Below are 25,987 nucleotides of genomic sequence, written 5' to 3'. Positions count from 1 at the left end.
TCTGTCTCTCTCTTTCTCTCTCTGTGTCCTTAGTTCAAGCCACGCGGGGCTGGGCGGGGTGTGGAGGAACTAGTCCTGTCTCCATGGGTAACAGTTTGTGACACGTGCCAGACTCGGATCTTACAATTAGCTTTTTCCCCTGTCTGACAATGATAAGATTATGGCTGGTGCCCCACTTGCCAGATCCCTCCTTGAGATCATCCATCTAGTGTTTATGAGCCTGGACCTCTGTGTCTGCCTTAGGCCTGAGGGGAAGACTGTTTCAGTCCATGTACTGATCTGGTTCAGTATCCCTGAAAGTATAGCTCTCATGTTTGATGCATGTTCAATTGGTCTTCCCTCAAGTGATGAGTCAGTACAGCTTAATACTTTTCAGGGTTGATATCTGGGATCTGACATATGTCAGAGAGAGTGAATATTGTTAGCAATGAAATAATTATTGAATCATTGCAGGTTGAATGTTGAGACAACACACTTGAAATCCCATATCCAAAGCCAACTCATCCCTGCACTGTATGTAGGCTATAATGATGTGTGTTTTTTTTAATTAGAAATAGCCTAGATTGATGTGTATTGGGTACAGCCATCATGTGTGACCACTCCTGACCCGTCATTGATTTTGCTCTCTCTACTGGTGAAGGCGAATGATTGGCTGATTGCTTCAGTCAGTTCTAGTGCGAGTCTCCAACGGTGACAATTGCCTCAAGGTAAATCTATTCATTCTCCTGCTGTCAGGTGTTCTATAAGAGCCTGACAGGTCTTTGCCTTTGGACGACAGCGAGACAGCTAGCATCACTTCTCACTTACAAATGTAGTCAGATGGCCATGAAAAGCCAATTATGGTCATTCATCTGTGATTTTCTCCAGTCCAAAAACAGATGTTCCTCTTAAATTTTTCGCATCACCTAGCTAACACAAAGAAGAAGAACACCCTCCCACTTTAATTAGGCCTTGTTCCATGTTTCTTCCTTGTAAACTTTTGCATTATTTCCGCTTTACTCTCAAGTCAGGTTTCACTACTGTTCTCTCTGTGACCTCAACCAGAGCCACCAGTAGGGAACTGTGAAATGGACTGGCCAGCTAATGTCAGCATTACATCTGGTGAATTGATCACCTTTTCTCTGTGATTTTAAAACAGGGTGGTATAGAGTAAAGTGCTGGTTGTTGTAGCTCTGCTATAAACAGACTGCCAGTGCTGGTCTCAATCTTCTCATTAGCAACCCTTTTGAGAGAAATATTGGAACAGAGTTACAAATGAGCTCAACATCTTCTGGAGTCTAATAAATATGAAATGAACAGTGTGCCTATCAGCCTGTCTGTTCTCTCAGCCTGTCTGCCTTTCAGCCTGTCTGTTTGCTCATATCTCCACCATTAGGTATTGTTCCTGTTGCTTCCTCACCCTTGACAGCACTTCATTACGCCTGGTGTTGTGTGGATGTTTCCTTTTTGGAGGAAACAGGACCATTGATTGGTCCCCTGGAAGGAGGAACTGTTGTTTCTTTGGCGTTGGCTTGGAGGGAAGCCAATACATGTTGTGCTGGAGGGGAAATGTACATTAGAAACAGGAAGTTGTTGTGATGCCCTGATAGTTCTGCATCAAGTTATATCCTGCAGTGTTTCCAGAAATGTACTGTGAAGGATGATAGCGAAAAGAGAGAAAATTAAACCAGACCAGGCATGATATCTATCACAAATCTGTCCACCACCATGTGCTCCCTCCCCAGTGATCTAGAATGCAGGGAAACGGTCGAAAAGCTATTGGCGCACCTCCAAACACAAATTAGACTCAAGGGCCAGATACTTGCTAAAAGTCACTCTGGACAAATGTCTGTGTAAAGGGTTCTACAGCTAGAAGGCACATCTAGTGTGCCGCTGATTTCACAGTACAAGTCTTTTATATAAAAAAAAAATGATAACATGCCTACCAGATGTGCTTGTATGAAAGAGGACTCTGTACTTTGGAAGGCAGGTGAATTTAATGACCATTTGATGTGAAGTGATTCAGGGATTTAATGATTTGGCCCAGGCCTATTTCTTGTTTCAGTTCATCTTCATTGTCTGCTAAGTATCCTCCCAGTTCTCTGCTGCCAATGACTGGAATGAATTCCCTCACTAACTTTAAGCATCAGCTGTCTGAGCAGCTTACCGATCATTGCACCTGTACACAGCTGATCTGTAAATAGCCCACCCAACTACCTCATCCCCATACTGTTCTTTTTTTGTTTTGCTCCTTTGCACAGTATCTCTATTTGCACATTCATCTTCTGCACATTTATCACTCCAGTGTTTAATTGCTAAATTGTCATTATTTTGCCACTATGGCCTATTTATTGCCTCACCTCCCTAATGTCACTACATTTGCACACACTGTTTATAGATGTTTCTATTGTGTTATTGACTGTACGTTTGTTTATTCCATGTGTAACTCTGTTGTTTGTGTCGCACTGCTTTGCTTTATCTTGGCCAGGTCGCAGTTGTAAATGACTTGTTCTCAACTGGCCTACCTGGTTAAATAAAGGTGAAATAATGATAATAAAAGTAGCTGTGTGAGAATGAACCATATCCTTTTAGGTAGATCCAGCCTCCATTGCTTCCCCGCTCTCTTTCTCTTTTTTTCCCCTCTTTCTTTCTCTCTTTCAATTCAAGGACTGTATTGGCATGGGAAACAAAAGTTAACATTGCCAAAGCAAGTGAAATGGATAAACAAAATTGAAATAAACAATAAAAAGTGAACAGTAAATATTACACTCACACAAGCTCTCTCTCTCTCTCTCATTAGGTCTCTTTTCCTCCTTCCCCCTCTCCTTCTTTCTCTCCATTACTCCTCTTTCAAGACTGCAACTGGTACAGATCTAATGCGCTGATGAACTAAATAGATTGTGTGTGTGGTTCTGGGGGTACACTAAAGGCTCATGGGGGAGGTTTTTAGTGAGGAAAAGTGGGTTAATTCTGTCTAAAACTCCCCTCAAATCCTTAAATTAATTAGATTAATGCTCAATTTTAGCATAAAAATGTATAACCAGATGTCAGTCTGTGTTAGATTGTAAAGCAGTGTAGACCACACCCCAAGACCCTATGTGGCCCGACGCTTTCATGTCCAATGTTCTCATCACTGCAGATCATCTTTCATCCAGAGCCTAATTAACAGCCTGTCCATGCCAACATCCATTTCCACAATGGTTTACTCTTTGACACATACCCATGAATGCAGTTAGTCTTCAAATGGCCATATGGAAGTACAGTAGAGTTTGACCACACTGCTGCCCTATGTACATAGAGTCATGGAACACTGGTCATTTTAATAATGTTTACATACTGTTTTACCCACTTTATATGTATATACTGTATTCTAGTCAAGGCTCATCCAATATAATGACTGCTGTACACCTTTTCTGTTCATAAACAGTCCATACTGTCTTTACACACCAATATATTTATATACATTACAGTGGGGCAAAAAAGTATTTAGTCAGCCACCAATTGTGCAAGTTCTCCCACTTAAAAAGATGAGAGGCCTGTACTTTTCATCATAGGTACACTTCAACTATGACAGACAAAATGAGAAAAAAAATCCAGAAAATCACTTTGTAGGATTTTTTATGAATTTATTTGCAAATTATGGTGGAAAATAAACTTTTGTTATTGACCAAATACTTATCTCAATACTTTTATATACCCTTTGTTGGCAATGACAGAGGTCAAACGTTTTCTATTAACACAAGCATCTTGCTGCAGATAACATCTGCAAATCTGTGTACTTGACCAATACACTTTGACTTGAACATGCCATAGTGACAGCCAGGAGGCAGAGCAGAATGCAACTAAAACAAAACTCCTTTATTTGGTGGTTAGATGACTGGTGATTTAAGAGAATATCTTTATTCATGGACCGGTACATGGCTGATAAACAGAAATGTCTCGACTGAATTGAACTTCTCTCTCTGTGCGTGTGCGAGAAAGAGTTGTTTCCTCACGTGGTCTAAATCAGCAGAAAAGCAACTGGAAATATATGAGCAAACTTAACATGTGTTTGTATGAACATAACAAGATTTAACAACTGAGACATAAACTGAACAGTTTCCACAAACGTGAGTAACAGAAATTGAATAATGTGTCCCTGAACAAAGGGGGGGTCAAAATAAAATGTAACAGTCAGAATATTGTGTGGCCACTAGCTGCATTAAGTACTGCAGTGCATCTCCTCCTCATGGACTGCACCAGATTTGATGTGAGATGTTACCTCACTCTTCCACCAAGGCACCTGCAAGTTCCCGGAGAGAATGACCCTAGCCCTCCGATCCAACAGGTCCCAGAAGTGTTTAATGGGATTGAGATCCGGGCACTTCGCTAGCCATGGCAGAACACTGACATTCCTGTCTTGCAGGAAATCACGCACAGAACGAGCAGTATGGCTGGTGGCATTGTCATGCTGGAGGGTCATGTCAGGATGAGTCTGCAGGAAGGGTACCACATGAGGGAGGAGGATGTCTTCCCTGTAACGCACATTGTTGAGTTTGCCTGCAATGACTACAAGCTCAGTCCGATGATGCTGTGACACACCACCCCAGACCATTTTTTATTTTTTTTTATTTTACCTTTATTTAACCAGGCAAGTCAGTTAAGAACAAATTCTTATTTCAGTCCTGTTCAGGGGCAGAACGACAGATTTGTACCTTGTCAGCTCGGGGGTTTGAACTTGCAACCTTCCGGTTACTAGTCCAACGCTCTAACCACTAGGCTACCCTGACGGACCCTCCACCTCCAAATCAATCCCGCTCCAGAGTACAGGCCTCGGTGTAACTCTCATTCCTTCAATGATAAACACGAATCCGACCATCACCCCTGGTGAGACAAAACTGCGACTCGTCAGAGAAGAGCACTTTTTGCCATTCATGTCTGGTCCAGTGACGGTGGGTTTGTGCCCACAGGCAACGTTGTTGCCGGTGATGTCTGGTGAGGACCTGCCTTTACAACAGGTGTACAAGCCCTCAGTCCAGCCTCTCTCAGCCTATTGCGGACAGTCTGAGCACTGATGGAGGGATTGTGCGTTCCTGGTGTAATCGGGCAGTTGTTGTTGCTATCCTGTACCTGTCCTGCAGGTGTGATGTTCGGATGTACCGATCCTGTGCAGGTGTTGTGACACGTGGTCTGCCACTGCGAGGACGAGCAGCTGTCCATCCTGTCACCCTGTAGCGCTGTCTTAGGAGTCTCACATATGGCAATTTATTGCCCTGGCCACATCTGCAATCCTCATGCCTCCTTGCAGCATGCCTAAGGTATGTTCACGCAAATGAGCAGGGACCCTGCTCACCCCTTTTCAGTCAGTAGAAAGTCCTCTTGAACCATAGCTAAACAAGCATTTGTGTAAGAGCATTGATAGCTAGCATAGCATAGCTAAATGCTAAATGCTAATGCTAGTTTGCTATGGTTGAGAAGCATAATTTTGAAAATCTGAGATGACAGTGTTGTTAACAAAAGTCTAAGCTTGAGAGCTAGCATATTGATTTAATTTAATTTGCGATTGTCATGAATAGTTAACGTTGCGTTATGGTAATGAGCTTGAGGCTGTATTCACTATCCCGGATCCGGCATACTGCTCGTTCTGTGCGCGATTTATTTTATTTATTGTGGTATCCAATTGTTTTAGTAGCTACTATCTTGTCTCATCGCTACAACTCCCGTACGGGCTCGGGAGAGACGAAGGTCGAAAGTCATGCGTCCTCCGATACACAACCCAACCAAGCCGCACTGCTTCTTAACACAGCGCACATCCAACCCGGAAGCCAGGCGCACCAATGTGTCGGAGGAAACACTGTGCACCTGGCAACCTTGGTTAGCACGCACTGCGCCCGGCCCGCCACAGGAGTCGCTGGTGCGCGATGAGACAAGGATATCCCTACCGGCCAAACCCTCCCTAACCCGGACGACGCTAGGCCAAATGTGCGTCGCCCCACGGACCTCGCGGTCGCGGCCGGTTACGACAGAGCCTGGGCGCGAACCTCGAGTCTCTGGTGGCACAGCTGGCGCTGCAGTACAGCGAGGAGACTGAAAAGATTTGGCATAGGTCCCCAGATCCTCCAAAAGTTCTACAGCTGCACCATTGAGACAATCCTGGCCGGTTGAATCATCGGCTGATATGGCAACTGCTCTGTATCCGACCGTAAGGCGCTACAGAGGGTAGTGTGTACTGCCCAATACATCACTGGGGCCAAGGTAGAAATGAGCAAATATTTCTCTTTTTTTATAAAAAGTAGGCTTTCCGAAAGTATGCTACAAGAGAATTAATTGACAAGAAAAGGAGAGAGAGACAGATTGTCAATTTCATACTATTGCCTATCATTAAAATATAAAGAAATACATGCAGCATGTCCATAGTCTATTTATCAGCATTGATTAGTCCATGAATTAAGTGAGGTGACGAACAGGTTTGACTCAACATTGACCAACATTTTAGAGGGTTTGACTAACTGAACAGTGGTGTGATTTTACAGTGTAATCTCTGAGATAAAGAAATATGCAATCTACATTAGGCCTTTATGTCACTAAGGCAAATGTTTGTGGTGATACTCACTGGTCTAGTGTACAAGTTTGTGTGTGTGTGTGCACAAACTTGTGTACCGTGTGTCCGTGCATTTGTGAGGATACGCAGTTTGTGTGTGTGTGTCTGTCCCCTCGGCCCAGGGGTTACTGACTTCTCCTGTAGAGAGTATTGTTCCCACCCAGTCCGCTGGACAAAGACTGTGCTCTGGACCCGGCTCAGCATCTCCCACTAAATATTTGTCCTTGTGGTCGGATGCCCACTCTCGTGAGACACACTGAAGAAATGCATTGACATATTGACATACACAGGGCTCAGAGGAAACTGATATTTTGCTCCATTGTGTGCTGTAGTTTATTAGACAGGCCAGGTCCAGAGCTTCTCTTGGTGCATGCATTGTAGACTTGCTAGCAGCGATGGGATATTCATTGGGGGGGGTTAATGACTAATGAGTCTGTCCTATACCACCAACCAACCAATTAGGGATATTTTGTGCATCAGAGACTCTCAATGAGAGAGAGTCTTAGAATGACCTCATTGAAAACCTCTCACCTCTCACTTCTGTTAAATAGATATGACATTTAGACTACAGGAGATCAAAAATAATGCTGTATTACAAAATTACTTTTCCCCTGTTAGTAAAACAGTGATAATATTGCTATACTGACCTGTGGTCCTCACCTTTGGCTCTGTATGTTTCATTTACTAGATAATGAGTTGTATGTTTACCAACAAGTGCCAACAGGATAGCTTCTAGGCTACATCATGTGACTTGGTGCACATAGGTCCAGTTCTGTAACTCAGTATCAAGCTGTGGGGAGCTTCCTCAAGATGCTCCCTCCTGATCTATTTTGTCATACATAGAAACCAAATCTCTCTAATCAGCCTAATATTTGATACTACTGTAGCCTATGTGATAGTTTTCAGTGGAACTACTTATTCCTTCCTTGTAACAAGGACACAGAGTTTGTCTCTGTCCACGTGAACTGACCAGGAAAAGCTCTGTGACGTAGTTAGGCCTATAGCCAAGGAAAACCTCTGGGCCCTAGTTAGGCATATAGCCACGGCATTTTACCTTGTCAGGTCACATGGTCAGGAAAATCACCTCTTAGCCCTCCCTACACATAACATCTGGTCCACACTTCTATTCTACTATTATGTAAAGGATCACTGACTGAGACAATTACTTCTAAGCCCTCTTTAGCTATTGTCATTTTCCTCCTCTTTAAACACCCAGCAGAACATCTGTGTCCTCTGTGCCCCCCCCACACACTCCTCTGTTGGGACATCTGGTGTCCCTCTCTCCACGTTTCCTGTGGTGGAATGGTATTTCTGGAGGAACAGTGGGAGACTGCTTTTTAATGTGTTCTGTCTGTCTGCATTATAGTAATACTGGTGGTATACCGCAAAGAGACTCCTAGAATAACTTGCTACATACAATTTATAGAATTTCCCTTGTGAAGAAAATATTTAGGCCAGATGATGAGTATAAGATAGGTTTGAAACCATGATGCTTTGAAAATACACTCCTAATTAGGATATTTCTGTAATTATGCAATGTAATTAACAGATGCAGCTGGAAGTGGTGTTGGAGGGCCAGTAGGAGGCACTCTTTCCTCTGGTCTAAAAAAATATCCCAATGCCCCAGGGCAGCGATTGGGGACATTGCCCTGTGTAGGGTGCCGTCTTTCGGATGGGATGTTAAATGGGTGTCCTGACTCTCTGAGGTCATTAAAGATCCCATGGCACTTATTGTAAGAGTAGGGGTGTTAACCCCAGTGTCCTGGCTAAATTCCCAATCTGGCCCTCAAACCATCAGTCACCTAATAATCCCCAGTTTAAAATTGGCTCATTCATCCCCCTCCTCTCCCCTGTAACTATTCCCCAGGTCGTTGCTGAAAATGAGAACGTGTTCTCTGTCAACTTACCTGGTAAAATAACAGATAAATAAATAATGTGATTTACAGAAACATGTAGGTCCATGACTCTTGCTCATTTGGACAACTACTTAACGGTCTATTAGATTCGGGCTGCCCCCGACTAAAAAAAACATCTTAGTTGACCGAAAGTCGTCTGTTCTTTTGGTTTGATGAAATAAGACAAATGCCTCAAGTGGGTACAAGAGATCTAGATAACGAGAAGAAAAAAACTTTACCTGACCCAACTGTTCTCCTCCCGCTCGTGCTGGCTTTCACAGATTCTGCCATCACTCTCCTGAAGTTGCCGGTAATAGGCTACACGAGGAGTCCGCAACCTTTCTCATGTGGAATGCCAATTTACCTTACCCTTTCTACCGATCTGCGTGCCAGCTATGGTTTTCATATGCACATTACCATAACAGTTTTATTTCATTTATAATAATGTCTTTGTATCTCAAAATCATTGTCATGTGGTTAATCAAAATTCTATCCCAATCTAAATGAAAATGATACAAACCTAAAAAGTAACTTCTATTGCCATCGCCAACTATCTAAAAATAGCCTACATAAAGCCAACAAATAAAAACATTGCAGCTTGCAGATAGAAAATATCCTGATTTAAAATATCCTATATATCACATTGGCTACACATGGTCTGTCTGCAACAAACTTGAAACATTGTATCAACTGTTAACTTGGGTCTGGCACGAAGCTTGCACTGGCAAACTTGCAACATTGTAGAAAATATTCTGGGCCCTAAGAGTTTCCCGTGTCAGTGAGCTCGGGCTTGGGCAGAAGCTCACCGGAGCTGAGTACCGGCACCTCTAATTTTCAACTGCTTGAGCTCCTGTTCCTTTTATAGAATATTAGCTCTAAAGTATTGTGGAGCTCCTGCACCTAAAAATGAACAGTACCAGCACACAAAATGAGTATCGGAACATATTTCAGTCCAAGTCAAACACTGATAAGTAATCAGGTAGGCCTATTTTATGACATTTCCACTGAATCAGAGCATGACATTTTTCCCTTTCACGCTAAGTGGTTATCGAAAGGGAAAGAGCTGGAAACATTTTTCAAATACATTCAGGAACTATTTGTAATTCTCAATGGATGTAACAACATACTTTGTTTGCTTGCTGTTTGAGGTGAGGAAAACAACATTACTTTGAGAAGCTCCACAGGTAATCATTAGTGGTGGTGAGTTAAGCCAATCAGAATTTTTTAATTTTTTATTTATTTCACCTTTTTTCAACCAGGTAAGCTAGTTGAGAACAAGTTCTCATTTACAACTGTGACCTGGTCAAGATCAAGCAAAGCAGTGCGACAGAAACAACAACACAGAGTTACACATGGAATAACTTGTTATGGCTGCAATCCCCCTATCGGGATAAGTGTCATCAACAACCGCTGAATAGCATAGTGCTACATTCAATAAATATTACTACAAATATTTATATTCATGAAATCACAAGTACAATATAGGAAAACACAGCTTAGCCTTTTGTTAAAAACCTCTTGCAACTAGGGGGCACTATTTTCATTTTTGTAAAAATAACATTCCCAAAGTAAACCACCTGTTTCTCAGGACCAGATGCTAGAATATGCATATAATTGACAGCTTAGGGTAGAAAACACTCTAAAGTTTCCAAAACTGTCAAAATATTGTCTGTGAGTATAACAGAACGGATATTGCAGGCGAAACCCTGAGGAAAATCAAAACAGGAAGTGGCTTCTATTTTGAAAACTCCATGTTCCATAGCCCTCCTTTGCTGGATTTAAAGGGATATGAACCAGATTCCTTCTCGAATTGCTTCCTCAAGGAGTCAACAGTCTTCAGACATAGTTTCAGGCTTTTATTTTGAAAAATGAGCCAGAACGATAACATCGCGTCAAGTGGTCACATGAGTTTTGCTCGCGCAACAGAGTTTGGATAGGTATTGCTTTTCCCTCTCCTACTGTGCTACTGTGCGGTTTGCGGTTTATATATTATTGATTATATATTTTAAAAACAACCTGAGGATTGATTATAAAAAATGTTTGACATGTTTCTGTGGACGTTATGAAAACTATTACGATTAATTACGTTTACCTTTGATCTTCGGATGTTTTCACTCACGAGACTCCCAGTTACACAACAAATGTTCCTTTTGTTCCATAAAGATTATTTTTACATCCAAAATACCTCCGTTTGTTTGTCGCGTTATGTTCAGAAATCTACAGGAAAGAGCGGTCACGACAACGCAGACGAAAATTCCAAATAGTTTACATAATGTCCACAGAAACATGTCAAACATTTTTTATAATATATAATCAATAATATATAAACCGCAAATGTCTTTCACTTTAATTAGGAATTGATAGACACTAACTATCAAACACAAACAATTCACACAATGAAGTTATGAAATAATGAAGGTGAACAAATTGGTGGGAGAGCGCGCATTCTGGAGAGAGAAGTGCATCTGGGCGCATGGTCAATCCGACATCTGCATTGGCCATGCAGCATTTACGGTGATATGGCCTCAGCCCTGCCATGCAGCATTTACGGTGATATGGCCTCAGCCCTGCCGTGCAGCATTTACGGTGAAATGGCCTCAGCCCTGCCGTGCAGCATTTACGGTGATATGGCCTCAGCCCTGCCGTGCAGATTTACGGTGATATGGCCTCAGCCCTGCCATGCAGCATTTACGGTGTTACGGTCTCAGCCCTGCCGTGCAGCATTTACGGTGATATGGCCTCAGCCCTGCCATGCAGCATTTACGGTGTTACGGTCTCAGCCCTGCCGTGCAGCATTTACGGTGATATGGCCTCAGCCCTGCCATGCAGCATTTACGGTGTTACGGTCTCAGCCCTGCCGTGCAGCATTTACGGTGATATGGCCTCAGCCCTGCCGTGCAGCATTTACGGTGATACGGCCTCATCAGAAGTCAGGGCATTTATACTTCTTTGCGGGGCAGTGCAGAGCTGTTGTCAAGAAAGTGAGTTTGTGTTTTCTACAGGATGTACTGCTCCCACCAACCATCAACCAATCATGTCAATGCAGAGCTGTACAGAACCCTCTGCATACAAAATTTGGGAGGCGCATGGCGATGCAGTACGGAGCTGGATTTGACCTTTGCATGCCTCCTGGAGGCTGTGCAATTGTGTCACACCCTCCATATGGAGCCTCCCACCACATTTTTGGATCAAGCATAAATTGGCTTTTAGCCTCTGCAATGGATTAGCTCACTGAGATGTTACTAAAACAATCTCGGTAGACCAACAGCCTATCGACCAAACAATCTACCAGTCTACTAATTGGCGTCAGCTGTATATTAGATATCATTCCCATATTTCAGATGACCTGCTAGGAACACTGACCCCTCACCTCTCTGGCCTATTGATTTCCTCTTGTGACTCTGACAAGGGTTTTTATTGAGAGCACTGACCTGTAAAGATATGTTGGAGGTAGTTGTAGTGGCTATACAGCCTACAACAAATGGAGTGTAACTTACTGTAGGGTTTGACACAGACCAGTCCTAGCCTGTCATGATTGGAGGCGTCTTTGAGTCAGCCTACTCCTGGCTAGCATCAGCAGTCTTCCATTAGTATGAAAGTACAACAGCAAACCACCAACTTGTGGTTATGTGCCAACAAATGAATCTGAATCTGAATATAAAAAGCTTATATAGGAGGTTTCTCTAGATCTGTGAACATTACTTGCCCATCTATTATTTTGGAAGGCTCTGAATGGATGATTTCATTATTTTTCCTTTTATCCTCTTTCACAACCCCTCAGAAAGAGAGGGCACCATGTCAAACATTTCATCAGAAGTTTTTGTCTTCCTTCTTCTAAGACCTGTCGTAGTGAATCAACATGTAACAAGGCTTACAGGACAATTATTATGCCGGTCTAGTTTCTGGCTGTTGAATTGTAGCTCTTTGGTGTTCTGTTCTGACAGAGATTAAAAAGAAGCAACCACAGCAGGCAGTCCCTCTGGAAAACTGATGTGTCAATGGAATGTGTTTGTTAGTGTGCAAGAGACAGGGAGGGAAATAGAGATGGGGGCCCAATAGAGATTGAGAGGGGGGAGTGAGTACTTCAATGATTTGCAGACCCTCTCTGAGTGTTGTTGACCGATCACCTTCAGGGGCCTCTACCGCCCCCTGTGGCTTAAATAAGAAATGCACAAACCAGGTTATTACCTAGGGGGCTTTATGCATAATCATTGCATTAGTTTACAGTAGCAACAAAAGTAATCTTTTACCTTTCATTCCATGTTAGAAAAGTGGAAAGTGTTGGGGAGAGGAGGAGGAGGAGTAGGAGGAGGAGAGAATGGGAGGATGGTAAGGAGGTGGTAAGAAGAAGAAGAGTGGTTTGGGATGTAGCCAGATAGTCCATTCTCATACACAGCGGCAGCAGCATTCTAGTGGTGGCTAATGTATTATATAGAAGCTGGCTGCTGTCCACACTGTGTCTGATATAAAAGGCAGAGCAGCCTGGATTATACCAGGAGTGATATGGTATTGTAGCACAGAAAGAGAAGGAGAGAGAGGCGCTATGTCCCATAGTCATGTTTTCATCTGAGGTGTTTTCAATATGAAGGCAGATTTTATATAGACTTCAGAAATGGATTGAAACAATGATGAAGTGTTTCATGAAGCGGAACCCCAAGATGCTGGTGAGCTTTGACTGTCTGCCCCTCCCTTTTTTCTGCTGTTTTGATGTGTCAAGGTAATAGAATGTGGTGGTGATGGCTCTGTGTGATATTAGCGTGAGTCTTTCACACAGATTCCCTCTCTGTAGTTTTCCTTGATATTTTGTTCCAATGTGCCTGTTATTCAACATTTATTAGCCCTTTTCCGCCTGTGGGAATCGTCTGGCCAAGGGTTTGTCCTTTTTTACTGGAAAGCCAGTCTCTATCTCATATGCTCTCTCTCTCTCGCTCTCTCATGAACTAGCCTAGTATTCATTTATCCAGACATTTGTCACATTGTAATTGTGACACATCTTTCGCAGAAATGTCCCCACAGTCCTGCTGCCGTGTGTTGTCCAGGTAATGAATGAGGTGATGTTGGTCATCACTGCATTATCCTTAGTCAAAGTGGTCCCTCTTTCTCTCCACTCCAGTGCCCTCCCTCTTAATTCCTCCTCTTCTCTCCACTCCACCTCTTTTCCTACCCCCTTTTTTCCTCTACTCAATGAATCATTCCCCGTCTCAGGTCCCACTGAGACCACCTCACGCCTGACGGAACATTTAGCTTGCGTGCTCCCAGGCTACGGCTGGTCTCAGATGTAGAGTGTGTGTAGGATTGTGAATGTCTGTCTCAGTCAGTACTGAATCTCTTGCTCCGGGACCCTCGTTGCTTTCAGACAGAGGAGTGCTTCTCTCAGACAGACCAGATTTTGGTCCATGTGGTGGAAATGGGGACAAGGAATAACATATTGCTCTTAAACTTCAGAATTGTCTGAGGAATTGATACCCTTTCTAACCTAACCACAGTGAGTGAGGCTGCCTTAGCTATTACTCTGGGAAGGGGAGGGTTGGACCGTCGTTGGATTTTAACGTTGGACAGGGGTGTACCTTTCCCCTCTGCAACTATAGGATACCATGCTGCCTCAACTGAGAAGGGTAATGTGATTTTGTTTTGGTGCAAAATCCAAATAATTGATGCATCAACAAGATCTGTGTTGGATTCTGGAGGATATCACTTGAAAACATTCATTTAAACACTTATTTTTAATGTTGTCATCCATGTGTGTGTGTGTGTGTGTGTGTGTGTGTGTGTGTGTGTGTGTGAATGTGTGTGTGTGTGTGTGTGTGAATGTGTGTGTGTGTGAAGGGTGTGTGTGTGTGTGTGAAGGGTGTGTGTGTGTGTGTGTGTGTGTGTGTGTGTGTGTGTGTGTGTGTGTGTGTGTGTGTGTGTGTGTGTGTGTGTGTGTGTGTGTGTGAGAATGAATGAATGAATGAATGAAGGGTGGTGTGTGTGTGTGTGAGTGAGTGAAGGGTGTGAGTGAAGGGTGTGTGTGTGAGTGAAGGGTGTGTGTGTGAGTGAAGGGTGTGTGTGTGTGTGTGTGAATGAAGGGTGTGTGTGTGAGTGAAGGGTGTGTGTGTGAATGAAGGGTGTGTGTGTGTGAATGAAGTGTGAGTGTGTGTGTGAGTGAAGGGTGTGAGTGTGTGTGTGAGTGAAGGGTGTGTTGTATGTGTGAGTGAGTGAAGGGTGTGTTGTATGTGTGAGTGAGTGAAGGGTGTGTTTGGGTGTAGTGAGGTTGTGGAGGATTACTCTATTATAGCACTTATGTATTTGGAGGAACAGCATTATGTGTTTCTATGGTGAGATCCTGTTGAGCCGCTGCTATACAGTGTTTTAATGAACCATTCACTGTGGGGAGATTTGCTGAATCTAATTGACACAGAGGCTGACAACGAGCGTCGAGCCCTTCCTCAGGGAAGAAGGGATGAGGAGAAAGAGGGAAGAGGAGCGCATGCTGTAGAGAGAGAGAGAGGGGGTAGTGACAAAGAAAAAATATGATAGAGAGGAAGCTACTAGGGCTTCTTTTTTAAATCAATCGAATAGCCAATTGTTTTGCATCTCACATTTCTTCACATGAGTGGGTTGGTGAGTGGGTTCATGAATGAGTGGTTGTTGCAACTGAGGGACGTTGGTGTGAAAAGACCCTCCAACTGAATGTTGTCCTTGTTTGCCCTAGATGGCATGTTTTACGTTTTATGACAGTACCCAGCTACATTCCTGGTTTGATGCTTCCATTCATCCCTACATTAACAATCATCATGTATTAAACATGTGTTTGCCTTCATGTTGGCTGTAGCATTATGTTCATTGCAGCAATGGTACAGACTCTGATCCACAGTCCCCCCCCCACAAAGACTGACATTTTGAGCATCAAGCACTTATGTTGTTAAGCTGTTCAAACCACATCCAGTTCCTGTGTCTGAGGCAGCTAGTTGTAGCAGTCAGGCAGTGTAAAAAAGGGATTAAAGCAGCACAAAGACACCCCCACTCAGAACCCTGTCGAGCTCATAGGACTGGTCTGGGACAGTCGCTCAGTGACAGTTGGGGAATATACTGCATGAAGTGCTGCAGGCAGCTTTGGTTGGGTTGAGGAGGACAGACATTGGGTTTGGGTTGAGGTGGACTACAGATGATGGAGGAGAGGATGGGGAACTGTTGGAGCTATACCAAGGTGAATGTAAAACTAACTCTAACCAAGCTGTATCGTCTGTGTTCCTTTGCTAGTACTGTCAATGGACGGAGACGCATCATTGCAAAATGTTCTGAGGGGTAGGCTACTCGAGTGTGTGATCCACTACAGTAGGGATGTTTTTTGTAGGCTGTTGTACAGTGTAACTGTTGTATATGGACTAGCCTGTTTATAGTGTAGCCTATTTCTATTCTCCAGACATTTAGGCTGAAATCAGGTGTTTTAACAAGGTGATAGATAAGGCAACATTATGCAGCATCCTTCAGTTTGTCCGTATTCTACACATGCTTAGGTTATATGACAGAGGAGAGACGATGCATAGAAATGAATTTGACAATCGTGCACCTTTTTGTTCCTGTTAGACTGTACAGTACTGATGAGGGACAGTGTTTAGGCGGAATAACTGTATTAAGCTATGAATAATGTACAAGGCCATTGTGGGTTAGGGTACTCTAAAACTAGCCTACAGTTGAAGTCTTTACTTGAGTGAAGGAGACTGAATGGGTTTCTGTAAATGGTGAAAAGTCCCTCTGAGTCAGGGCCAGTTCATCGGTGGAGGCGTTTCTGCTTGTAGCCAAAATAGCTTACAGCAATACTACAGGGTTACAGTGTTTCTTCTTGTAACCTCAATACTGCGTAGCTACAATGTTTCTTCTTGTAACCTCAACACTACATGATTAGTGTTTCTGCTTGTAACCAAAGTACAGCAATTCTACAGGCATATATTATCCCATAGAGGACAATGTGGGTCATAGCCACACTATTAGCTGTTTAGGGAACCTCCAAACATCACAATGACGTCAAAAACATGAATTACACCTATCAATAAGTCAAGCATTTTATCTGATTGGTGGCTTTGGCTGGTAAGTCTCTTTTGGAATTGGTACAGCTAGCTCCAAGAAGGACTAGGCACTAAGGTAGAAAGGCCAGCTTGATCCACTGTTAAATTCAATTACCTGAACTCTTTTTATTCTACACTATTAGCTTATTAGAAGGCAGGTGTGCCAAACAGACTTGGATAATAAGTTAGATGCACTATGCAGAAAAGCACTCTGCCATTTCCTTGTTGCTAAAATGTGAATAGTTTGCCTAATTTCAGTTTGTGGCAAAACAATCAAGTAGTGTAGAGACCACCTAAACTGCTGTGAAATACCTTTTCCATAAACAAAAATATTATATCTTCAGCTGTTCGAATCTGGTGTACAAAATCGAAAGTAAAAGACGCAAAACAAACATTAAAAATGGGACGCATAGGAATAGTGCATATAGAACAGATCTACCGCATCTTAGACTTGCTTTCAAAGAGAATGACAGATCTAATATTTCACATCTCTATGTGAATTTTGTTGGGTCGTCTACAAAGTTACATGTTAGAGCTTTAAGTGCCCGCAGCAAAGTGAGAGAGTATAGCTAAATGTTGACTGTGAAACCCTTGGCCTTAGTGAAGGGAAAATATTAGCACGGCGTTGTGAGTAATGTGAGCAGGCGTTGTATAGCCATTATAATGTATATCTAGAAACGGTAAACTCGTTGGTATTTCAGTACTACTGGCAAAAAGTGAGGCTAACATGTTGTCAACACATGTAAAAGGTCATGTAGGAAACTTTTCGTCCTAGAAAGGATTGCGTTTGTGGCACTGAGAATCCGCCACAACAAAATCGCAGAACGCTCTTCCTAAGTATTGGGATGTTATATTCATGCCTGTTTTTCTTTCTCTCTCTTCTGTTTGCAGGATCAGTTTGATAACCTAGAGAAGCATACACAGTCAGGCATCGAGTTCGTGGAGAGGTACAGTAAATTCGTCAAAGAGAGATCGGATATTGAAATCAGCTATGCAAAGCAGATTAGGTGAGTGTTTCTGTTTTGCCCTGTTATGATACTGCAAGTCTAGTTCTCTGTCTAGATATTTCACCAGTGAATGAAATGGATAGTATTCTTCAATAATTCAATCATTTCAGCCTCAGCCTTCTTCAGCATACAGAGTATAACATACAGTGTATTCGGAAAGTATTCAGACCCCTGACTTTTTCTACATTTTGTTACATTACAGCCTTTTTATAAAATGGACAAAATCGTTTTTCCCCCTCATCAATCTACACACAATACCCCATAATGACAAAGCACCATTTTTGCAAATGTATCAAAAAATATATGTATCACATTTACAGACCCCTTACTCAATACTTTGTTGAAGAAACCTTTCGCAGCAATTACAGCCTCAAGTCTTCTTGGGTACGATACTACAAGCTAGGCGCACCTGTATTTTGGGAGTCTCCCATTTTTCTCTGCAGATCATCTTAAGTTCTGTCAGGTTAGATGTGGAGCGTCGCTGCACAGCTATTTTCAGGTCTCTCCAGAGATTTGTGATCGGGTTCAAGTCTGGGCTCTGGCTGGGCCACTCAAGGACATTCAGAGATTTGTCCCGAAGGCACTCCTTTGTTGTCTTTGCTGTGTGCTTAGGGTTGTTGTCCTGTTGGAAGGAGAACCTTTGCCCCAGTCTGAGGTCCTGAGCGCTCTGGAGCAGGTTTTCATTAAGGATCTCTCTACTTTGCTCCATTTCCCTTTGATCCTGACTAGTCTCCCAGTCCCTGCTGCTGAAAAACATCCCAACAGCATAATATAATAATATAATATATATATAATAATAATATATATAATATAATAATATAATATAATATATAATATATGCCATTTAGCAGACGCTTTTATCCAAAGCGACTTACAGTCATGTGTGCATACATTCTACGTATGGGTGGTCCCGGGGATCGAACCCACTACCCTGGCGTTACAAGCGCCATGCTCTACCAACTGAGCTACAGAAGGACCACATGATGCTGCCACCACCATGCTTCACCATAGGGATGGTGCCAGGTTTCCTCCAGACGTCAGACTTGGCATTCAGGCTTCTCTGATTTCATCAAACCAGAGAATCTTGTTTCTCATGATCTGAGAGTCTTAAGATGCCTTTTGGCAAACCCCAAGGGGGCTGTCATGTGCCTTTTATTGAGGAGTGGCTTCCGTCTGGCAATTCTACCATAAAGGCCTGATTGGGGGAGTGCTGCAGAGATGGTTGTCCTTCTAGAAGGATCTCCCATCTCCACAGAGGAACTCTGGAGCTCTGTCAGAGTGACTGTCGGGTTCTTGGTCACCTCCCTGACCAAGGCCATTCACCACCCATTTCTCAGTTTGGGCAGGCGGCCAGCTCTAGGAAGAGTATTGGTGGTTCCAAACTTCTTATATTTAAGAATGATGGAGGCCACTGTGTTCTTGGGGACCTTTAAAGCTGCAGAAATTATTTGGTAACCTTTCCCAGATCTGTGCTTCGACACAATCCTGTCTCGGACCTCTATGAACAATTCCCTCGACCTCATGGCTTGGTTTTTGCTCTGACATTCACTGTCAACTGTGGGATCTTATATAGACAAGTGTGTGCCTTTCCAAATCATGTCTAATCAATAGAATTTATCACAGGTGGACTCCAATCAAGTTGCAGAAACATCTCAAGGATGATCAATGGAAACAGGATGCACCTGAGCTCAATTTCAAGTCTTGTAGCAAAGGGTCTGAATAGTTATGGAAATAAGGTATTTCTGTTGTTATTTTTTTTTTGTAAATTTGCAAAAATGTACAAAAAACATGTTTTCGCTTTGTCATTATGGGGTATTTTGTGTAGATTGATGAGGATTTTTTTTAGAATAAGGCTGTAAAGTAATAAAATGTGGAAAAAGTCAAGGGGTCTGAATATTTTCCAAATGCACTGTAATTATAACATATATCTTGTGTACGTAAACTGACTTTTAGTGTCTTGAAAAATGCTTAAAATGAATTATTTTTTATTTATTTTTAATTTCACCTTTATTTAACCAGGTAAGCTAGTTGAGAACAAGTTCTCATTTACAACTGTGACCTGGCCAAGATAAAGCAAAGCAGTATTGTTTAAGATACTGTATTTCACTGCCATTAAAAACAAGCTTTATCATGTTTCCACACAGACATATTCACTGACAGTTTGACAGTGTACACCTTATTCAGCCTGCAGTGAACACATCACTACTGAGCTTGTTTAAGTGAGGTCCTATCAGAGAGCTCAGCCTGACAGACAGAGGGATGTTAGCTTTACCCAGGTGGATGGCTAGATAAACAGAATGATAATGCCTGTAGCCGAAGTCTCTCTCTTTCTATTCATAGTTTCTCTGTAGTTTCTCTCTTTCGCTCTGTCTCTTTCTGTCTCTGTCTTTCTCTCTCTCTCTCTCTCTCTCTCACATGACAGTGTTTTCTTGGTGTTTTTTTTGCTTGAGGACAGAGGAAATAAGGTTGGTGACAGGTGGGGGGTGGGAGGCATGTGTTTCCATAGTAACAATGTATCAGTATTATCATCCCCAGCCAGCGCTGACCCACATTTCTCTTTATCCAATCATGGTGGAGTATCAGTCGTTTAGTTCTGCCCCCTTTTAAATACCCCCAAGCCCTACTCTCCTCAAATAGAGTAGGGGTGAGGGTGTGAGGGCATACTCTTCCTAGGCTCTCTTCTACCCCAACAACAAACAGCAGTCTGCCCAAAACAATCCCTTATCTGGTTCCCTAGAGAGGGCCAAGAGGAAGGCTGAAGAATCGAATTACTGACTACTGACCAACCCCCACCCAGCACCCCTCATCTGCACCCCTAAACCCCTAACCCCACCTCCTTCTCATTCTAGATAAATCTCCCTTCACTAAGGAGATAATAGGACTAGCAGATCCTTATTCTGTTTGCATGGCACACACACACACACTCACTCACGTAATGACCTAATTAGTTTCCGTATGTGTCTCACTTTGGTATCTGTGACCCAGGGATAGTCTTTCCATGTTGTGATGTGTTTTATTTAACCTGACGACTCTGCAGATGTGGCAGTCAGATGTTTTAATTCACTCTGCTTAACTGTATAACTGTATAACTGTAGGACTCATATATCTCCATCTGAAACACATTTGTTTTCCACGTGGACGGCCTTCTGCTATCACAGGAAGATACGATTTGCAAGTTACAGAATGGATAGGCCTGTTTATAAAGCTTTTTTGGGTTGGACACAATGTGCATCTTTGTGTGTGTTGTTTGTTTCTGCATCCGGAATAATTATTCTCCCCCTGATAAAGTTAGCTCGTTAAAGCAGGTTGAATCTACTGGGCACGCTCAGACCCATAGAACACATCCCTGCTACAGTAGATCTAATAAACATTCAATCTAATAAACACACTGAAATGGGCCCTTTGATCATCCATTCGTCACTCCTTTATGCTGGAGGAAGTTTGGTTCGCTGCTGCTGTTTTTCTCTTTTTCCTCTCCTCCCTCTCTTTCCTGCCTCTCTTTTCGCCTGTTGTCTCTTTTTCCTCTCCTCCCTCTCTTTCCTGCCTCCTTTCCCCTGTTGTCTCTTTTTCCTCTCCTCCGTCTCTTTCCTGCCTCTCTTCTCCCCTGTTGTTGTCTCTTTTCCTCTCCTCCCTCTCTTTCCTGCCTCCTTTCCCCTGTTGTTTTTTCCTCTCCTCCCTCTCTTTCCTCCCTCTCTTCTCCCCTGTTGTTGTCTTTTTCCTCTCCTCCCTCTTTTCCCCTGTTTTCCCCCTGTTGTCTCTTTTTCCTCTCCTCCCTCTCTTTCCTGCCTCTCTTTTCCCCTGTTGTCTCTTTTTCCTCTCCTCCCTCTCTTTCCTGCCTCTCTTTTCCCTGTTGTCTCTTTTTCCTCTCTCCTCCTCTCCTGCCTCCTTTCCCCTGTTGTCTCTTTTTTTTCTCCTCTCCTCCCCTCTTTCCTGACTCTCTTTTCCCTGTTGTTGTCTATTTTTCCTCTCCTCCCTCTCTTTCCTGCCTCTCTTTTCCCTGTTGTCTCTTTTTCCTCTCCTCCCTCTCTTTCCTGCCTCTCTTCTCCCTGTTGTTGTCTCTTTTTCCTCTCCTCCCTCCTTTCCTCCCTCTTTCCTCCCCTGTTGTCTCTTTTTCCTCTCCTCCCTCTCCCTGCCTCTTCTCCCCTGTTGTTGTCTCTTTTTCCTCTCCTCCCTCTCTTTCCTGCCTCTCTTTCCCCTGTTGTTGTCTCTTTTTCCTCTCCTCCCTCTCTTTCCTGCCTCTCTTTTCCCCTGTTGTCTCTTTTTCCTCTCCTCCCTCTCTTTCCTGCCTCTCTTCTCCCCTGTTGTTGTCTCTTTTTCCTCTCCTCCCTCTCTTTCCTGCCTCTCTTTTCCCCTGTTGTTGTCTCTTTTTCCTCTCCTCCCTCTCTTTCCTGCCTCTCTTTTCCCCTGTTGTTGTCTCTTTTTCCTCTCCTCCCTCTCTTTCCTGCCTCTCTTTTCCCCTGTTGTCTCTTTTTCCTCTCCTCCCTCTCTTTCCTGCCTCCTTTCCCCTGTTGTTGTCTCTTTTTTTCCTCTCCTCCTCCCCTCTTTCCTGACTCTCTTTTCCCCTGTTGTTGTCTCTTTTTCCTCTCCTCCCTCTCTTTCCTGCCTCTCTTCTCCCCTGTTGTCTCTTTTTCCTCTCCTCCCTCTCTTTCCTGCCTCTCTTCTCCCCTGTTGTTGTCTCTTTTTCCTCTCCTCCCTCTCTTTCCTCCCTCTCTTCTCCCCTGTTGTCTCTTTTTCCTCTCCTCCCTCTCTTTCCTGCCTCTCTTCTCCCCTGTTGTTGTCTCTTTTTCCTCTCCTCCCTCTCTTTCCTGCCTCTCTTTCCCCTGTTGTTGTCTCTTTTTCCTCTCCTCCCTCTCTTTCCTGCCTCTCTTTTCCCCTGTTGTCTCTTTTTCCTCTCCTCCCTCTTTTCCCCTGTTGTCACTTTTTCCTCTCCTCCCTCTCTTTCCTGCCTCTCTTTTCCCCTGTTGTCTATTTTTCCTCTCCTCCCTCTCTTTCCTGCCTCTCTTTTCCCCTGTTGTCACTTTTTCCTCTCCTCCCTCTCTTTCCTGACTCCTTTCCCCTGTTGTTGTCTCTTTTCCTCTCCTCCCTCTCTTTCCTGACTCCTTTCCCCTGTTGTTGTCTCTTTTTCCTCTCCTCCCTCTCTTTCCTGCCTCCTTTCCCCTGTTGTTGTCTCTTTTTCCTCTCCTCCCTCTCTTTCCTGCCTCCTTTCCCCTGTTGTCTCTTTTTCCTCTCCTCCCTCTCTTTCCTGCCTCTCTTTTCCCCTGTTGTCTCTTTTTCCTCTCCTCCCTCTCTTTCCTGCCTCTCTTTTCCCCTGTTGTTGTCTCTTTTTCCTCTCCTCCCTCTCTTTCCTGCCTCTCTTTTCCCCTGTTGTCTCTTTTTCCTCTCCTCCCTCTCTTTCCTGCCTCTCTTTTCCCCTGTTGTTGTCTCTTTTTCCTCTCCTCCCTCTCTTTCCTGACTCTCTTTTCCCCTGTTGTTGTCTCTTTTTCCTCTCCTCCCTCTCTTTCCTGACTCTCTTTTCCCCTGTTGTTGTCTCTTTTTCCTCTCCTCCCTCTCTTTCCTGCCTCTCTTTTCCCCTGTTGTCTCTTTTTCCTCTCCTCCCTCTCTTTCCTGCCTCTCTTTTCCCCTGTTGTTGTCTCTTTTTCCTCTCCTCCCTCTCTTTCCTGCCTCTCTTTTCCCCTGTTGTCTCTTTTTCCTCTCCTCCCTCTCTTTCCTGCCTCTCTTTTCCCCTGTTGTCTCTTTTTCCTCTCCTCCCTCTCTTTCCTGCCTCCTTTCCCCTGTTGTTGTCTCTTTTTCCTCTCCTCCCTCTCTTTCCTGCCTCTCTTTTCCCCTGTTGTCTCTTTTTCCTCTCCTCCCTCTCTTTCCTGCCTCTCTTTTCCCCTGTTGTTGTCTCTTTTTCCTCTCCTCCCTCTCTTTCCTGCCTCCTTTCCCCTGTTGTCTCTTTTTCCTCTCCTCCCTCTCTTTCCTGACTTTCTTTTCCCCTGTTGTTGTCTCTTTTTCCTCTCCTCCCTCTCTTTCCTGACTCTCTTTTCCCCTGTTGTTGTCTCTTTTTCCTCTCCTCCCCCTCTTTCCTGCCTCTCTTCTCCCCTGTTGTTGTCTCTTTTTCCTCTCCTCCCTCTCTTTCCTGACTTTCTTTTCCCCTGTTGTTGTCTCTTTTTCCTCTCCTCCCTCTCTTTCCTGACTCTCTTTTCCCCTGTTGTCTCTTTTTCCTCTCCTCCCTCTCTTTCCTGACTCTCTTTTCCCCTGTTGTCTCTTTTTTTTTTCCTCTCCTCCCTCTCTTTCCTCCCTCTCTTCTCCCCTGTTGTTGTCTCTTTTTCCTCTCCTCCCTCTCTTTCCTCTCTCTCCCCTTTTTTTCCTCTCCTCCCTCTCTTTACTGCCTCTCTTTTCCCCTGTTGTCTCTTTTTCCTCTCCTCCCTCTCTTTCCTGACTCTGTTTTCCCCTGTTGTTGTCTCTTTTTCCTCTCCTCCCTCTCTTTCCTGCCTCTCTTTCCCCTGTTGTTGTCTCTTTTTCCTCTCCTCCTCTCTCTTTCCTGCCTCTCTTCTCCCCTGTTGTCTCTTTTTTCTCCTCCCTCTCTTTCCTGACTCTCTTTTCCCTGTTGTTGTCTCTTTTTCCTCTCCTCCCTCTCTTTCCTGACTCTGTTTCCCCTGTTGTCTCTTTTTCCTCTCCTCCCTCTCTTTCCTGACTCTCTTTTCCCCTGTTGTCTCTTTTTCCTCTCCTCCCTCTCTTTCCTCCCTCTCTTTTCCCCTGTTGTTGTCTCTTTTTCCTCTCCTCCCTCTCTTTCCTCCCTCTCTTTCCCCTGTTGTCTCTTTTTCCTCTTTCCCTCTCCCTCCCTCTCTTTCCTGTTGTCTCTCCTCTCCTTTCCCTCCCTCTGTTTTTGTCTCTTTTTCCTCTCCTCCCTCTCTTTCCTGCCTCTCTTTTCCCCTGTTGTTGTCTCTTTTTCCTCTCCTCCCTCTCTTTCCTGCCTCCTTTCCCCTGTTGTCTCTTTTTCCTCTCCTCCCTCTCTTTCCTGACTTTCTTTTCCCCTGTTGTTGTCTCTTTTTCCTCTCCTCCCTCTCTTTCCTGACTCTCTTTTCCCCTGTTGTTGTCTCTTTTTCCTCTCCTCCCCTCTTTCCTGCTCTCTTCTCCCTGTTGTCTCTTTTTTCCTCTCCTCCCTCTCTTTCCTGACTTTTTTCCCCTGTTGTTGTCTCTTTTTCCTCTCCTCCCTCTCTTTCCTGACTCTCTTTTCCCCTGTTGTCTCTTTTTCCTCTCCTCCCTCTCTTTCCTGCCTCTCTTCTCCCCTGTTGTTGTCTCTTTTTCCTCTCCTCCCTCTCTTTCCTCCCTCTCTTCTCCCCTGTTGTCTCTTTTTCCTCTCCTCCCTCTCTTTACTGCCTCTCTTTTCCCCTGTTGTCTCTTTTTCCTCTCCTCCCTCTCTTTCCTGACTCTGTTTTCCCCTGTTGTTGTCTCTTTTTCCTCTCCTCCCTCTCTTTCCTGCCTCCTTTCCCCTGTTGTTGTCTCTTTTTCCTCTCCTCCCTCTCTTTCCTGCCTCTCTTCTCCCCTGTTGTCTCTTTTTTCTCCTCCCTCTCTTTCCTGACTCTCTTTTCCCCTGTTGTCTCTTTTTCCTCTCCTCCCTCTCTTTCCTGACTCTCTTTTCCCCTGTTGTCTCTTTTTCCTCTCCTCCCTCTCTTTCCTGCCTCTCTTTTCCCCTGTTGTCTCTTTTTCCTCTCCTCCCTCTCTTTCCTCCCTCTCTTTTCCCCTGTTGTCTCTTTTTCCTCTCCTCCCTCTCTTTCCTCCCTCTCTTTTCCCCCTGTTGTCTCTTTTTCCTCTCCTCTCTTTCCTCCCTCTCTTCTCCCCTGTTGTCTCTTTTTCCTCTCCTCCCTCTCTTTCCTCCCTCTCTTTTCCCCTGTTGTTGTCTCTTTTTCCTCTCCTCCCTCTCTTTCCTGACTCTCTTTTCCCCTGTTGTTGTCTCTTTTTCCTCTCCTCCCTCTCTTTCCTGACTCTCTTCTCCCCTGTTGTCTCTTTTTTTCTCCTCCCTCTCCCTTTCCCCTGTGTTGTAATTGTACTGTATCTTCACGTTGTCTGGAGTCTGTTAGATCTTTGGAAGATCTGTTCTATGGTCTCTGGGGCTGAACAGGGTGATAGCTCTCTGCTGTGTGTGAAGTATCTTACATATGGTTGGTGAGCAGTTTGGCACCACTACTTCAGCCATTAGCACTAACTAAGACAAACACCTCACTCTGCTCTGCAGATAACATGGCACTACAATGCATCAGTAGACATATCAAAAGACATATCAAAAGAGAAATGGCGGAAAGTTTGACCTCCACTGTATCGAATGGATAAACGTACACAATGTTTCAAGGAGGTTAACACACTGTTCCTAGGCCGTCATTGAAAATAAGAATTTGTTCTTAACTGAGTTTCCCGGCACGGTAACACACATTGGTTTAATCCACAGTACAAGACAGTAGGTTAAGGTCTGTGTGCATACTACTTAGGGGAATGGGT

General features: G+C 43.9%; 1 protein-coding gene across 15 annotated transcripts in view; it reads left to right on the top strand.

Moving 5' to 3' along the window:
* LOC118387392 (formin-binding protein 1-like) overlaps nt 1–25,987 on the top strand; it is a 99,656-nt gene that overhangs the window by 11,759 nt on the left and 61,910 nt on the right. For 14 of the 15 annotated variants that reach the window (XM_052525459.1, XM_052525458.1, XM_035775710.2 and 11 more), the window contains exon 2: nt 17,394–17,509. In XM_052525459.1, the coding sequence (XP_052381419.1) occupies nt 17,394–17,509 (116 nt within the window). Of the gene's footprint in view, nt 1–15,458; nt 15,644–17,393; nt 17,510–25,987 lie in introns of those variants that run through there. The other variant, XM_052525462.1, reaches the window with a different exon arrangement.

The sequence above is a fragment of the Oncorhynchus keta genome, chromosome 9 (assembly GCF_023373465.1).
Source record: "Oncorhynchus keta strain PuntledgeMale-10-30-2019 chromosome 9, Oket_V2, whole genome shotgun sequence".
In the NCBI taxonomy this organism is placed as follows: domain Eukaryota; kingdom Metazoa; phylum Chordata; class Actinopteri; order Salmoniformes; family Salmonidae; genus Oncorhynchus; species Oncorhynchus keta.
This window is presented reverse-complemented; position numbering and strand designations above follow the sequence as displayed.